We start from the raw sequence: 15,173 nt of genomic DNA, 5'->3' as shown, positions 1-15,173 counted from the left end.
GGGTTCTAATCCCGGCTCCGCCACTCGTCCGCTGTGGGCCTTGGGCGGGTCCCTTAACGTCTCGGCGCCTCAGTCGCCTCGTCCGTAAGACGGGTATTACGACCGAGAGCCCCGCGTGGGACAGGGACTGGGTCCGACGCGATTCGTTTGTACCCGGCCCGGCGCTGAGTACGGCGCCTGGCCCGCGGTCGGCATTTAACCAGTACCACGGTAATTATCATCCCGGCGCTCAGTGCAGCGCTCTGCACATAGTAAGCGCTCCGTAAGCACCCCCGAATGAACGATCATCTTGCCGCTGGGCCGGCTTTATGCTTTCACGTGTATTTAGCCCAACGCGACTCTTTCTGGCTTGGAAACTCACCACACAGCAGATGTCACCGCATTTGTGCCGGCCACACAATCGTTTCTTATTACACCTCTTGTTGCACATAAAGGTGTCGTCAGCTGTAGGCCAAATTCAAACGCGCACAGACGCCAGAGGAAAAAAAAAAAAAACAAAAAACAGAGCACCGTCAATCCCCAAAGGCGAAAGTCACTTCTCGACTCCGACCGATGATTACGGCCATTCGCCGAAAGAGATGAACACGACGTCACGGTTCTAAAGAAATGTTTAAGGGAGTCGGGCAACCCAGTGCTTCTCTCTAAGGGGACGCCTCCCAACCACCGCGTTAAACACATCCACTGGAGGAGAGGCTGGAAGGGCCTGGACTTCGCTCCGTCCCGGAGCTCTCTTTTTCCAGGGTATCCGTTAACTATCTCGTGGCTCGGTGGAAAGAGCACGGGCTTTGGAGTCAGAGGTCGTGGGTTCGAATCCCGGCTCGGCCACTTGTCAGCTGTGTGACTGTGGGCCAGTGGCTTCACTTCTCGGTGCCTCAGTTCCCTCATCTGTAAAATGGGGATTAAGACCGTGAGCCCCACGTGGGACGACCCGATTCCCCTGCTTAGAACGGTGCTCGGCCCATAGTAAGCGCTTAACAAATACCAACATCATCATCATTATTACCACTGTGTGCCGGGCACCGTACTAAGGTCATCAGGTTCATTCACTAATAACGACGGCACCCGTTAGCACTGTGCTAAGCGCTTGGAAAGTACGATTCGGCGAGAGACGATCCCTGCCCGCAAGGAGCTTACAGTCTGGGGGGGGGGGGGAGACATCGATCAATACGACTGAACGGAAGAACGAATGACTCCGCAGCCTGACCCAGCTGGGGGGTTGTGTCCCTACGCCCTTTCCGGCCGCCCTTCCGGGCCCCGTAACAACCTCCTCCTCGGATATTAACCTCACTTGCGGAAGCCCGACCCGACCCACGCGGAACCCGTTAACCTTTCCTTCCGGGACACGGGGGCGGAACGTGGAAGCCTGCGCTACCCTGCGCTAACCCCGCCGCTCAGCAGGACCGGGGAACGTCGGGGGGGGGGGGGGGGGGGGGAACGGACGCCGCGAGAATGCCAACGGGAATGCTTCGGACGACTGAGGGCTCGCGATTTCCAATGGGGTGACCTAAATACACCGAAGAAACTACGGTCACCAGTACCGAAGGAGAGCAAATCACTTCCTATCTGACTGACGGTTTCTTCTGAAAATCCTCTGCCTCTAGCGAACGTTCGACGTCGGAAGAAGGACTGTCAGAAAGACAGCGGGTCCCCGCAGTTCCGATACCAAGGGCATCCCGGGACACCGTGGACCCCGCTTACGATACCCTCAGTTCTATTTCCTTTGGGACGGCATTTTTCAGCCTGGCGGCTCTTAGCTGCCAAACGGCCTAGGTTAATAACGTCGGTATCGGTTAAGCGCCTACTATGTGCCGAGCACCGTTCTAGGCGCTGGGCAGATACAAGGTCATCGGGTGGTCCCACGTGCGGCTCACGGTCTCCATCCCCATTTTAACAGAACCGAGGCCCAGAGAGGCGAAGCGACTTTCCCCAAATCCCCCAGCTGATAAGTGGCAGGGGCGGGATTAGAACCCACGACCTCAGACTGCCAAGCCCGGGCTCCTTCCGCCGAGCCACGCCGCTTCTCGATAATCTCCACCATCTCACTCACCTTGGGTTTTAAGGAGGGCGCAAGGAAGTTCCTAAAAAACAGAGAAATTGTGATCAGGTCGCAGAGAAGACCGGCGTCTCTTCGGGCAAACCAGGCAGGGGGTGGGACCTTGATCTTACCTTCGTTTTGGAGCCACATCTGCAGGAAACGTTAGAGGTTCGAGAGCAGGGACCGCACTCTCCTTCGTGACAGACGCTCTCACAGGTATGAACGAAGTCTAAACGCACACGGGAGTCCGCCGCGTGACCAGAGGATCTTCACATTTCCGCCCGGCCGCGGAAACGCTCGTTTCAAATCACTCGCCCTCCCTCCGGTCGGCGCCCGGCACCTTCCTCTCCCCGCACATCCCCACTTACTCGGGACGGGACTCGGAATGGGGCGAGGGAGAAGGGAGGTGGAGGTTATTAAGAATAACGGTCGTTAAGCCCTTACGACGCGGCAAGCGCCGGGGGGGGGGGGGGGGGGGGGGGTACAAGACGACCTCAGATTATCTAAAATGGGAGACGATCGGGTCCCACGTGCAGTCTAAGTAGGAGAGAGCGCAGGGAAGTCGAATCCCCATTCCGCAAATTAGGGAACGGAGGCTCAGCGGAGTGAGGCGGCTTGGCCGAGGCCCCACGTGTCCCGGGCCCGCGCTCCAACCCTAGGCCTCCCCTCCCTCCTCCCGCCCTCCCGGGACACCGCAGACCTCGGCGAGGGAACTTCCCAATTCTCTGCAGTTACCTACGGGACCGCAAGGCAGGGGCTTGCCACAGATCTTTCCGCACGAGGGGATGGGGTCCAGGCACGTTCTCCGTTCCGCGCTCCCCAGTTCCAGCAATTTGCCAAGAGGGGTTTGCCCGCACGGACAGAACCGCACCGACTGTGGGAGTCGGGGGCACGGCTGGCAGGGCCGGGGGTGGCAGGCGCGGGCACAGCGATGGTTCCCACATTTTAAGGCTCTGAAAAAGAACGCGCAACACACCACGTGACTACCGATTAAGACGCGACTTCCCTCTTGACGTGTCGGGATGGAAGCGAACCTTACTTGCCACATGGCTTTAAGCAGCTGAAGTTCCCAAAGCCATCAGACTCTTCTGCGTCTGTTCCACATAACACGTCTTGTGAGGCGCTCCCACAGTAACATACTTCAGAAAAACAAATCCCAAAACAAAAAGGTCATCAGTGCGGGGTAGAGGGCTTTCAAAACGCGTCTTAACGCATCAACCGGTATCTAAACCACGGCGACGCGATTCCCTCCGCTAATCACTCCCGGCGTCTAAACGCGTTACAGTCCGAGACCTTGAATTCGGCGGGCTATTTTAGACCGCGCAAGGCTGATCGGAAATCACCTCCTAAAAACTCCTTCCCCCGCGAGTCCCGGAGAGAGCACAGAAAGCTCAAGATCCCCCAAATTCAAAGCGGTGGCTGAAGATCCGTTTGAAGGAGGGAAGGCGGGGGCCGGGACAGACGACCCGGACCCCGGGGGACGGAGGCGGATTAAGAAATCCAGAGGAGCAAGAGGTGACTCGAGACAAACCGGACAGCAACAGAAGCAGGTGGGCTGAAAAACAGATGCCCAAGGCCAGGAGGTAGAGTTTTCCAGAAATTACTGATTCATATTCATGTCTCTCTCCTCCCTCTACGACCAACAGCTCGTTCGGAGCAGGGGACGTGCCCGCTTCTGTTTGCGCTGTACTCTCCCAGGCATTTAGCGCAGTGCTCTGCACGTAGTGAACGTTCAATAAATACGACCGATTCCTTGATAGGGTGGACCCAGGTCGCTCACGACGCAAAGCTGAGCTCTGGCAAAACCTCGCGCTGAGGAAAAGCCGCGGCGCAGTGTCGTGTTTCACGGCCCCCTATTTCACTTCTCTGTGCCTCAGTTCCCTCATCTGCAGAATGGGGATGAAGACTGGGACCCCCTCACGCGGGACCACCTCATTCCCCTGTATCTCCCCCAGCGCTCAGAACGGTGCTCTGCACGTAGTAAGCGCTTAACAAATACCAACGTTATGATCATTATTACTTCCTAACAGCGCCGTAGGCCAAGGCACGCTGAGTACGCTCGAAAACGTCCGCGAAGGTGGAACGCAGCGGGCTTGGGAGCACGTTGTGAGGCGAGCCCCGCCCTGCAGAACTTTGGATTTTCCTCCCCCGCCCTCTCCTAAGTCTTTATTCCACTCTTCTTTATTCGTTCCCCCAAAACTTCAGAATCTGGACTTGCTGGGAGCACTGTGGATGGTCTAATGCAAGATGTCCTCCGAAAACTAAAAAGGTCTGCCCCACGACAACACCAGAAACCCCCTGCCTCGCCCAACGCACCGGAAACTACTCTAGAAGAGGAAAAGTGGAGAAGCGGAGGGGACGGGGGAGACCGGCAGCTGGCGGGTATCTGTAAGGACACAGTAGGTGAGGGCAAAGTTGGAGAGGAAGTTGGACAGATTTTAAAAAACCCCACCTTTAGGTTCAGGAAGGGTCTGCGTTAATTAATGGAAAAAAGGTCTATGAATCCCATCTAGGGATGTGAGATGGTCCATTCCTGACCAGAATGATTTTCTAGGATGCCATCCAGTCCTATTCCTCTGAGAATCCTGGCTTGTTGACCTGAGACTGTGTTACCTAAAGCCCGGCTGACCCAGGTATCTCATTTAAAAAAAAAAATGGGTGTGGGAGAAAAAGAAATTCACGCTTTTCTAGATAAACATACTGCTTTCAAATGACGTTTTAAACATAAAACCTGGCTGACCCAGATACCTCATTAAAAAAAAAAAAAAAATGGGTGTGGAAGGAAAGAGAAATTCACGCTTCTTTTCTCGATAAACATAGTGCTTCCAAATGACGTTTTAATCATAAAACCTGGCTGACTCAGATACCTCATTAAAAAAAAAAATTGGGCGTGGAAGGAAAAAGAAATTCACGCTTCTTTTCTTGATAAACACAGTGCTTCCAAATGGCATCTTAAACACCGTCAACCTGGAGGAGGACGCGTCTTCTCTGCCCATCCAAAAAACCTCGTTAGATTAAACCCGTTAACCCAATCGCCCGGGATAAAACGGGGGAGAACTACGCCGGTCACAGAAAGACGCAACGTCACAGTCAGCCGGGGGCCTACGAAACAGAGTCCGAAACAAAAAAAGGATAGAAACGCCAATCTTAAACTTATCTTTCTAGTTTTTCTGCTTGGGCTCTCAGGTTGTGTGAAGGAGGGTGGAATGTCTGCCGACTGGAGAGCGGGAGGTGCCGTGGGTGGGAACGGAGGCTGCCATCCGATAGCCCCAACTGGGTTCTCCCACTACTCGCAAAAAACTCATCTACAAATGATTCCCGAAGCTTAAGGAAATGCCTGAGATAATGAGCGGGCCTGAAAGTCTTTTCTAGAGAATGCGTCGTCACCTAAGAAGTGGGTCCGTTTTGCGGACGAAAGTTGGGGGAGGGTTTCTCTGAAAACTCCCCGAGGGGGGATTTTCAAAGTCTATCCGCGTCCCGTGACGAGGCCGGATCCCCATCATCTCCCTTCACCACCCCCAGAAGTAAAGCGGGCCTGGATTTCCAGCCTTCTGAGAAGGAAAACGTTAGAATTCCCTTTCTGCCTACCCGCAAGAAAGCCACTGAAGTCCCTCCTCCACCCTGCAAGCCCCGAATTAAGAGGAGGCTCCCCTCTAAACTGCTTCTGCTGCCCCGGGGCCCGAATTCGCGGCCAGAGGTCAGAGAGCCCTTCCCGGTCCCGAGACTAAGCAAACGTTCATCGAATAAACAGATCCCTGAATCGGCCCGAGAGTGATTCTCATCGCCGACCCTCGACTAAACTCAGAAATGAGAAAAATCAAAGCCGCTGGAACCCGTGACGTGGGAGGGTAAAATTAAAAGGGAAAGGGCCGGGGGGGAGGGGGGGGTGTGTCCTTAACCTTCAGCGGTGACCGCGTGTCGGGGAAGAAGATCCAAAAGGCGAGCACGTACCCCGTCGGAGGACGAGCTGGCAGGGTTGGCATCGACCTCCGTGGCACAACTCAGCACAGCGGTGCCGACCGCAATCCAGAGCTTTCCCACACACGTTAGAACAGTGGATTGTGTTGGCTCGTCCACAGCGAACTGAATGACTGAACACAGCGAACACATCAGCAAGAGCCACGGCGACGTCAACCCAAGTTCCGGAGCGGCCACTCCGAAGGAAACACACGTTCCCTCCGAGAATCGCCACGGCACTTAACCCTGGTACGAGCCACCTGCAATTCCACGGGCCAACTCGCATTTGGAGAGCAGCTCTGTTGCGGATTTCGGGGTCGGGAAATCACAGGCCCCCGTGCGTCCCCGGTGGGCGGTGGACCCCGCCAGGTTTGCTCTTGGGAAACTTTGCCCCTGGCCTCTGTTTCAGCCTTGGAGAAAATTTCCCAAAGCCTCGGGATGAGGAAAGGAGAATACAGTGGCGTCCTGTCGATTACCGGAGACTTCAGAAAGCAGGTGTGCGCGCGAATTGAGCCGGAATGAAAAAAGGAAGAGCCCGAGTCTCGCACGAGTCACCGACGGGAGCACTCAGAGAAGGACGGAAGTGCTTACTCTTATGACGGCGGTGGCTCGAGCTGGAACGATCCCAGCCTTCGTTCACTCACTCAGTTGCATTGATTAAGCGCCTCCTGGGTGCAGGGCACTGTACTAAGCGCTTGCCTGGTCACGGAGACCCCACCCAACCCCCTGCCGCTGCCTCCTGCCAGGATGTCCGTGCATCTGATTCACATCTGTGAATCACCAAAAACGGATTTTTTTTCGCCCCACGGCAACGAAGGAGAGATTGCGCTCTTTTCACGGTATCCGTTCAGCCTTCGTTACGTGCCAGGCACCGCCCTAGGCGCCGAGGCAGGTACGTTTCAGCGCGAGGCACGCCCTTTCGGAGATCCCGTGGAGCAGAGTTCGATCTCCGTCATCGAACGAATGCACAGTCCGGAGGCGTGGCCCAGAGGAAAGAGCACGAGCCTGGGAGTCAGAGGACCCGAGTTCTAATTCCAGTTCCGCCTCGTCTGCTGGGACTCTGGGCAAGTCTCTGTGCCTCGGTTTCCTCCCCTCCAATAAGGGCATTCAATCCTACTCCCTCCTACTTACGACCGAGAGCCCCACGTGGGGCGGGGACCGCGTCCACCCCGGTGCTCAGAATAACGCCTGGCACGGAGTAAGTACTTAAAATCACACAGCCGCTACAGTGAAGGGAAAAGGGGGAAACAGAAACTGAAGATGTGAGGAACGGGGAAAGAGGAAATAATAATAATAATTACTGTGGTGTTTCTCAAGCGCTTACTTTGTGCCAGGCGCCGTTCTAAGCACGGGGGATACAAACCGGTCGGGTTGGACACGGTCCCCGCCCCACGGGGGGCTCCCGGTTTCAACCCCCGTTTTCCCGATGAGGCAACTGAGGCACAGAGAGGTGAAGAGACTTGCCCAACCGCAGACAAGAAGTGGAGCCTGGATTAGAACCCGTGACCTTCTGACGCCCGGGCCCGGGCTCTGGCCACTAGGCTGTGCATCTATCCAATCCTCGGGTGTAACCGGGAGACAGCCAAGAATCAAACGGGGACCGACAGTTTGTCAGGGGAAGAATTCCAATCTCACCTCGTCCGTCCGCATTCGCATGTTTTGATCATAGAGGCCGGGCAGGAGGGGCAAGGTCCCGGATGGCAGAGACTGCGATTAAAAAAAAAAAAAAAAAAAAAAGGAAGCGCTCATAAACCCACAAATTCAAAGCGGTTCTGTCAAAATTCACGCTGCAGCATATTCTCTAGGTACTAAAGATGCTAAAACATCTAGCCGATAAAAGGATACACTGACCCTCTTCATTCCTTGGGACGAAGCCGGTAAATACTACCCGGAATTTATAATCTTATGTTCATCCCTGGATGATAATAACGATGATGTCGGTATCGAAGCGCTCACTACGTGCGGAGCCCCGTTCTAAGCGCTGGGGGAGATACGGGGTCATCGGTTTGTCCCACGTGAGGCTCACAGTCAATCCCCATTTTACAGATGAGGGAACTGAGGCAAAGTGAAGCGACCTGCCCACAGTCACACAGCTGACAAGCGGCGGAGTTGGGATTCGAACCCATGACCCCCGACTCCGAAGTCCAGGAAGGGCCAGGGAAAAAATCGCTGAACACGGAGCCTAATCCCAAATCCCTCTCGGGCGAGGCGGGGGCGGAGTAAAGGCAGGCTGACGGCCGACAGCGGATGGATCATTTGGGACTCTGGGGGCGCGGGAGCGGGGCCAGTCAGTCAGTCGTATTTATTGAGCGCTCACTGTGCGCGGAGCCCCGTGCTGAGCGCTTGGGAGAGGACAAGGCAACAATAAATGGACACGTTCCCTGCCCTCAGCGAGCTATCAATCTGCGGGGGGGGGGGGGGGGGGGGGGTTTGTCAATAGGTCCGACGTTTTGCCTGGGTCTAGCGGAGATCGGTACGGTGCTCCGCACACGGTCGGCGCTCAATAAATACGACCGAATGAATGAAATCCACCTGACGCCCCCCCCCCCCCCCCCCCGCAGATCCAGACTTGATCTCCAGGGATGGATGGGGGTGTGGGGGGCACCTTAGCTACGCGGGTCTTAAACCTGGATTGCGACGCCTGAGTCGGTCAGCCCGCCTCCGTATCTTCCCAAATGAAGCGGAAATTAGGAAGGAGGAGGGCCCGGGAACACCTCCACCGACTAACGTGTACTTACAGATTACAGGGATGCGGACAGTCCTGGCCTGGCCGTTTCTTTCTACAGAGCTCACCGCAGCTATGGGGAATTTCATTTCTGTTCCACTCCGGATTCTTCACCTTACCTAAAAATAATAATCGTAATGTTGGTATTTGATATATATAATGTTGGTAAATTACAATACATAACACTATAAATAACATAATGTTGGTTAAAAACACATCCGTTTATCCTGTCAACGACAGGCAGCCCTTCTGATACTCCCCGACACCTCAGTTGAATATTGAAAAAGAAAGAGACGCAAAACACCACTGAAAAGAGGTCCCCGGGTCTACCGATCTGAGACGGGAGCAAGAGTTAGACAATCCGGTTTTGGGGTCCGGGGGGGGCCCCGGGTGGGACAGCGACTCTGTGCAACCTGATTACCTGAGAATATCCACCCCAGCGCTTAGCAGAGTGCTTGGCACGTAGTAAGCACTTAACAATCATTACCATCATCTAGGGGTTTGGTCGCAGCAAGGGGCTACTCTCTCCCCTGAACGGCAGCACCTTAAAGCCTCACGTTCTTCTGGGATAGAACCATATGCGGTTTCAAGGCTGAGCGCGCGCACGCTCCCAGATCTCCATGCCCCGGGTCCAAGAATTTGGGAACGAGGGGACCCGCTGACTTCCACGGCCAGGATCGCTCGGATCGAGGTCCGGGATCGGGACCTCGGGACAACCGCCCGGCCGCAGCTCTACCTCCGGACGAACCGAACAGTTTACATTTCAAACACGCTCTTCCGACCATTTGAAACTTTCCGGGAACGGCTCCTCCGGGGGAGGAACGGCTCCGGGTTTCTGGGGGGGGTCGCACGGGAAAGGCATGAACCCGAGGACAAAAAATGAGGAGCTGGATGACGGTCTAGCTATTCTGCCGAAGCGCGGCTAACGGATGCCAGTTCTGTGGACGTTCACGGGTCGATTCCGTTCAAAAACCTGTTAGGATACGCTGCCTTTGACGTCCGAGGCCGAAACGTGCGCTGGAGTAGGGTCAGAAAGTAACACTCACCACAGAAACAAGTATATGTACCGGGAACTCGGGCCGAGACGTTCTGACAAGCGGGGCATCGCCAACCGCCGTTCCCATCTGTCAAGGAAAATGTCAGTCGGGGTGGGTACGACAGATTAAAAACCGTCCCGTCGCCATCTGTGGCGGTGTGAAAGTCTAAGTAAACGATCCCAATTTCCCATTAGCTTCAAGGGGAGCTTTTCCTCGCCACAACCCGCCCGCCGGGATTTTGGGATTTTTCTTCCGACGGATCGCGTGGGAAAACAAAGACCACCAACCTTCCGCTTGGGCGGCGGGTGACCGGGCCCATTTCTTAATGCAGTTCAGGTGAAACACCCGGTAGCAACTCTGACAGCTCCACACCGGAACCATCATCCGGATCACCTCGCAACACACCAGGCACTCGTATTTTTCCGAGGTGAGCTGCTCGATCAGAGATCCTTACGAAAACACGAGAGCGGACGAAAGGAAAATCGCGCCGGTCTTTAACGTCGCGCGTCGAAAGGAGACCCCGCGGCCCGGCGGGCACCCGAGGAGGGAGACCCCCCCCCCCCCCCGCCCCCGAAACCCGACCGGTTTGGAGAGGACCGGTCCCAGTGTTTAGTGTAGTGCCTGGCACGAGGTTAAAGGAGAAGAAAAGAAAACGGAGGGTGACAGTGGAAAAAGCACGAGCCTGGGAGTCGGAGGACCTGGATTGTAAGTCTGGCGTGATCGGACCTCGGGCGGAACTGATGTGCCTCAATTTCTGCATCTGTAAAATGGGGATCAGCATCTGTTTCCCCTCCTTCTTAAACCCGCCTAGCACGGGGACCGTGTCCCACCAGATGACTCTCTGTCTACCCCAGCGCTTAGCACACAGAAAGCCCTTAACAACTACGATGATTATTATTACTGAAGCTCCGAGGAGACACTTTTGGAAGGGATGAAGCGACCACTTCGTCCCTGGCCACAAGGACCACGTGTAATGACCTAGGAAGAAGGGGAAAACGAACGAAGGACCTCTTCTTCTCCGCCGAAGAAGAGCGGGTCACTAAACCTCCAACGGCCGTAGTTTCTGCCCTTTCTGCGGCGAAGGGTCACGCAACGGGCGACCCAATCCTCGGCCCTACCGGCGGCGTCCCACGGCACAACCTCCACACCTGCCGTCGTGGGGGGGGGGGGCAGGTGTTGATGTTGAAAGGTTTCAAAGAGCGGAAGGTATTTGCAGAAGAAAAATAAAAAGAAGGGACGGAACATTTCCAAAGAACGAGGGGTAAACCAGTCCCAAGTTTGAAGACGGGAGTTGTTGGGGAAGAGAAGGACCGAAAAGGAGGCGGGGAAAGGGACAGCGGGCAAAATCTAGCCCGGGACACTGTGACCTTCGGTCCCCTCCGAGGATACGCCCACCTCTGGATTCCCAACTACCCTAAAATAAACCAGCTCTGGAACCAAACAACGATCCAGGGGGGTGTCACCGCTTCCCCAGGCGGGATAGGCCGACACCGGCTTTCTGTTGTGGCCATTCCTTTTTTTTTTTTAAAAAAAAAAAAAACCCCGAAAATTATACTTGTTAAGCATTAATTAGATGCCAGGCCCTGTACTAAGCACTAAAGGGATAGAAGCAAATCAGGTCCCTGTCCTACACGGGGCTTAATGTCCTTTTTCCAGATGAGGGAACTGAGGCGCAGAGAAGTGACGTGACTTGCCCGAGGTCTAATCACCCCGGGCTTAGGAGCCAGGGGACTACTGTGTGACCTGGGGTATGTCGCTTCACTTCTCTGTGCCTCAGTCACCCCGCCTTTAAAATGGGGAGTTTGTCCCTGTTGACCCCTTTACTTAGACCGTGAGCCCCACGTAGGACAGAGACTGCGTCCGACCCGATTAACTTGTACCCGCCCCAGTGCTTAGAACGTAGTGAGCGCCTAACAAGTAGCACTGGGAAGGGGGGAAAAAAAAAAGGCAACCGTAACAAAAACGGAAGGAGGATCCCACAGGATCGAAGCTCCTGGACGGGCGGGAGTTTACCCGGACTCCACCACCTCTATTGTACTCTCCCAAGCGTTTAGTACAGTGCTCGGCACAGCTGGCACTCAGTTAATACCACTGACTGTTTTATCGCTATTGTTTTTGTCCGTCCGTCTCCCCCGATTAGACCGTGCGCCCGTCAATGGGCGGGGACTGTCTCTACCTGTTGCCGATTTGTCCGTTCCAAGCGCTTAGTCCAGTGCTCTGCACATAGTAATAAATAATAAATCCTCACCAAATACTACTGAATGAACACTCCATTCTTCCGGGCTCCCCTGCTGTGATTACACTTACCCTTCCTTTCCACCCCCGCCTTCAAACCCTTGTCTCTTGTTTATCCGAAATCGATCCAGGCCAATTTACCCGTATAGGTTTCTTTGTTCTCCGGCACCTCGTTCTTCTTCTTCCAACCAAGCTGAGCCACCTTGGGCTCCTTCTGCCTCCTCCCGGCGCATTTCTCGGGCTCGGCCCCCGCGTGCAAGCCTCGGGGCGTCGTCCCTCTCTGATTCTTCGGCCTCTCGGGGGGTTTCTCTTTGGAAACCCACGGAAGGGAGCTCTTCGTCCTTGCGTTTTTATTCCTCTTCCCCTCCTGCGGCTTGGGGCTTTCTTGATCCGGCCGCGCCTCGCCCCACCCGGGCTCCCGGGAATCTCTCCTCTTCAGAAAGGGAAACCTCTTCGGTTCACCGCAACCGAGGGTACGGGCGTCGTCAAAACCCACCTGCCCGTCGGCCGCAGGCGAATTTAGAGGGGCGCCGGTCTCCAGCGTCTCTTCTTTCCGCTTGTTCCGCTCGGGCTTGGCTCTTCCTTTTTCTTCCCTCCCCGGCCCGTGCCCCGTGTGGGTTCTTTTCTTCGGTTTCGCCCCTTTGTCATCTTCATTACCAATCTCCTTTCGGGCCTCCGCACGAGTCCAGCCGCTGGGCTCTTTAGGATTGATTCCCCGTTCCGGCGCGGGATCCGGACGCTCCGATCCCGCGGCAGAGAGGGTGAGAGCTGGTTTCGACTGTCTGGACGGCTTCCTCCTGCCCGACTTGGGCCGCCGACAGTTCTGAAACTCGTGGCCCCCGGACGTTTCGCCGCAGGCGCCGAGCTGAGGAAGAGTCTCTCGGGCCCCAGACTTGTTTTCTGGACGACCGGGACTCCGCCGATTCCCCACGCGGGTCTCCGGAGGGGGATCTTGACGGGAAAACCGCCAGGGAGGTGGTGAGTTGTCGTCGTTATTCCTCCTCTGATTCTTAGCCGAGTCCGATCGTCTCTGACTTCGGCAACTTAGGTGCGAATTCCGACTCTCTTGTGGAAGGAAATCCGCTGCCTCTGGATCAGAAATCGAGAGAGTGCAACCGTTTTAATCGCCAGATCGGGGAAATTCACCGCAGAGCCGTAAGACCGAGGCGCAGGAGAGCTGAATTAAGAGCAAGCGCAAAGTCCCACCGGATCCGCCCCGGCGGTTCGACCAGGCTATCAAAAATCGGGGCTGAAATGTTTCCTTCTCCTTCTCGCCACCCAGATCCCTCCATCCGATCAATCAATCAATCATATATACATGACCGAGCGGACCGAGCCCAGACCTCGGAGTCGGAAAGCGCCGGGTTCTAATCCTGGTTCTGCCCCTCGCCCGCTGCGCGACCTTGAGCACCTCTCTGGGCCTCAGTTACTTCACCAGTAAAATGGCAATTAAGACCGTGAGCCCCAGGCGGGACAGGGACTGTGTCCAACTCGATTTGCTTGTATCCACCACCCAGCGCTTAGTACATACAGTGCCTGGCACATAGTGAGCGCTTAAAAAATACCATTATCATTACTATTATCCTCTTCTCTGGGCCTCAGTTCCTTCATCTATATTTAAAAAAAAAAAAAGGGGGATGAAGCCTGGGGGCCCCCTGAGGGGCAGGGATGATTTTAGAGCTCCCCCAGCGCTTAGTACAGTGTCTGGCACATAGTAAGCGCTTAACAAATACCTTCATTATTATTTATTACTATTATCACGATTATTATTCACTTATTTGGGCCTCAGTTCCTTCGCCTGTAAAAAAACAAAAAAACGGGATTAAAACTGTGAGCCCCCTGAGGGGCAGGGATTAACTTGTATCTCCCCCAGCGCTTAGAACAGTGATTGACACATAGTAAGCGCTTAACAAATACCTTCATTATTATCATTATTATTCTCTTCTCTGGGCCTCAGTTCCTTTACATATATATATATATATATAAAAAGGGGGGGATGAAGCCTGGGAGCCCCCTGAGGGGCAGGGATGATTTTAGAGCTCCCCCAGCGCTTAGTACAGTGTCTGGCACATAGTAAAGCGCTTAACAAATACCACCGTTATTATTATCATTATTATCTAAGATTATTATTCACTTCTTTGGGCCTCAGTTCTTTCATCCGTTAAAAAAAGGGGGGACTAAAACTGTGAGCCCCCCGAGGGGCAGGGATGATTTTAGAGCTCCCCCAGCGCTTAGCACAGTGTCTGGCACATAGTAAGCGCTTAAATACCATCATTATTATTATTATTCACTTCTTTGGGCCTCATTTCCTTCACCTGTAATAGAAAAGGGGGGATGAAGCCTGGGAGCCCCCCGAGGGGCAGGGATGATTTCTAGAGCTGCCCCAGCGCTTAGCACAGTGTCTGGCACATAGTAAGCGCTTAAATACCATCATTATTATTATTATTATTCACTTCTTTGGGCCTCATTTCCTTCACCTGTAATAGAAAAGGGGGGATGAAGCCTGGGAGCCCCCCGAGGGGCAGGGATGATTTCTAGAGCTGCCCCAGCGCTTAGCACAGTGTCTGGCACATAGTAAGCGCTTAAATACCATCATTATTATTATTATTATTCACTTCTTTGGGCCTCATTTCCTTCACCTGTAATAGAAAAGGGGGGATGAAGCCTGTGAGCCCCCCGAGGGGCAGGGATGATTTCAGAGCTGCCCCAGCGCTTAGCACAGTGTCTGGCACATAGTAAGCGCTTAAATACCATCATTATTATTATTATTATTCACTTCTTTGGGCCTCATTTCCTTCACCTGTAATAGAAAAGGGGGGATGAAGCCTGGGAGCCCCCTGAGGGGCAGGGATGATTTCAGAGCTGCCCCAGCGCTTAGCACAGTGTCTTGCACCCAGTAAGGGCTTAATGCCGTGATTATGGCTATTAATAATAATGAAATTAAGGTGTGAGGAAGTGCGGTTCCCCCCCCATACCCACTGAGGGTTGGTTTCTCCGCCGCCTCCTCCCTTCTCCAACGTGCTGAGGGAGGCAGAAGGAGGCAGAGGGAGGGTGAGGGAGGCTGAGGAAAGCGTCGTTACCTGCCCGGGGCTCGGACTCCGCCATGCCGCCCCGCTGAGGTAATCGAGACGGCCGCCGCGCCCTCCACTGCGCTTGCGCCGAGGCCGCCTTCTTCCCCACTGCG

The 15,173-nt window shown here is 54.7% G+C and overlaps 1 protein-coding gene across 3 annotated transcripts in view; it reads right to left on the bottom strand.

Annotated features, from left to right (window-relative positions):
• NFX1 (nuclear transcription factor, X-box binding 1) overlaps window positions 1-15,173 on the bottom strand; it is a 25,009-nt gene extending 9,836 nt beyond the window's left edge. For all 3 annotated transcript variants that reach the window (XR_003755663.2, XM_029053846.2, XM_029053847.2), the window contains exons 1-12: window positions 15,070-15,173; window positions 12,131-13,078; window positions 10,042-10,203; window positions 9,764-9,841; window positions 8,731-8,836; window positions 7,628-7,699; window positions 5,987-6,126; window positions 3,075-3,174; window positions 2,771-2,988; window positions 2,167-2,264; window positions 2,048-2,078; window positions 362-444 (exon numbers count right to left, since the gene is read on the bottom strand). Coding sequence is in view for 2 of the 3 variants with exons in the window: in XM_029053846.2 (XP_028909679.1) it covers window positions 362-444; window positions 2,048-2,078; window positions 2,167-2,264; window positions 2,771-2,988; window positions 3,075-3,174; window positions 5,987-6,126; window positions 7,628-7,699; window positions 8,731-8,836; window positions 9,764-9,841; window positions 10,042-10,203; window positions 12,131-13,078; window positions 15,070-15,094 (2,061 nt within the window). In the remaining variant the exon portion in view is untranslated. The remainder of the gene's footprint in view (window positions 1-361; window positions 445-2,047; window positions 2,079-2,166; window positions 2,265-2,770; window positions 2,989-3,074; window positions 3,175-5,986; window positions 6,127-7,627; window positions 7,700-8,730; window positions 8,837-9,763; window positions 9,842-10,041; window positions 10,204-12,130; window positions 13,079-15,069) is intronic.

Source organism: Ornithorhynchus anatinus, chromosome X3 (assembly GCF_004115215.2).
Source record: "Ornithorhynchus anatinus isolate Pmale09 chromosome X3, mOrnAna1.pri.v4, whole genome shotgun sequence".
In the NCBI taxonomy this organism is placed as follows: domain Eukaryota; kingdom Metazoa; phylum Chordata; class Mammalia; order Monotremata; family Ornithorhynchidae; genus Ornithorhynchus; species Ornithorhynchus anatinus.
Note: the sequence above shows the minus strand (reverse complement) of the source record. Positions and strands in the feature narration are given on the sequence as shown.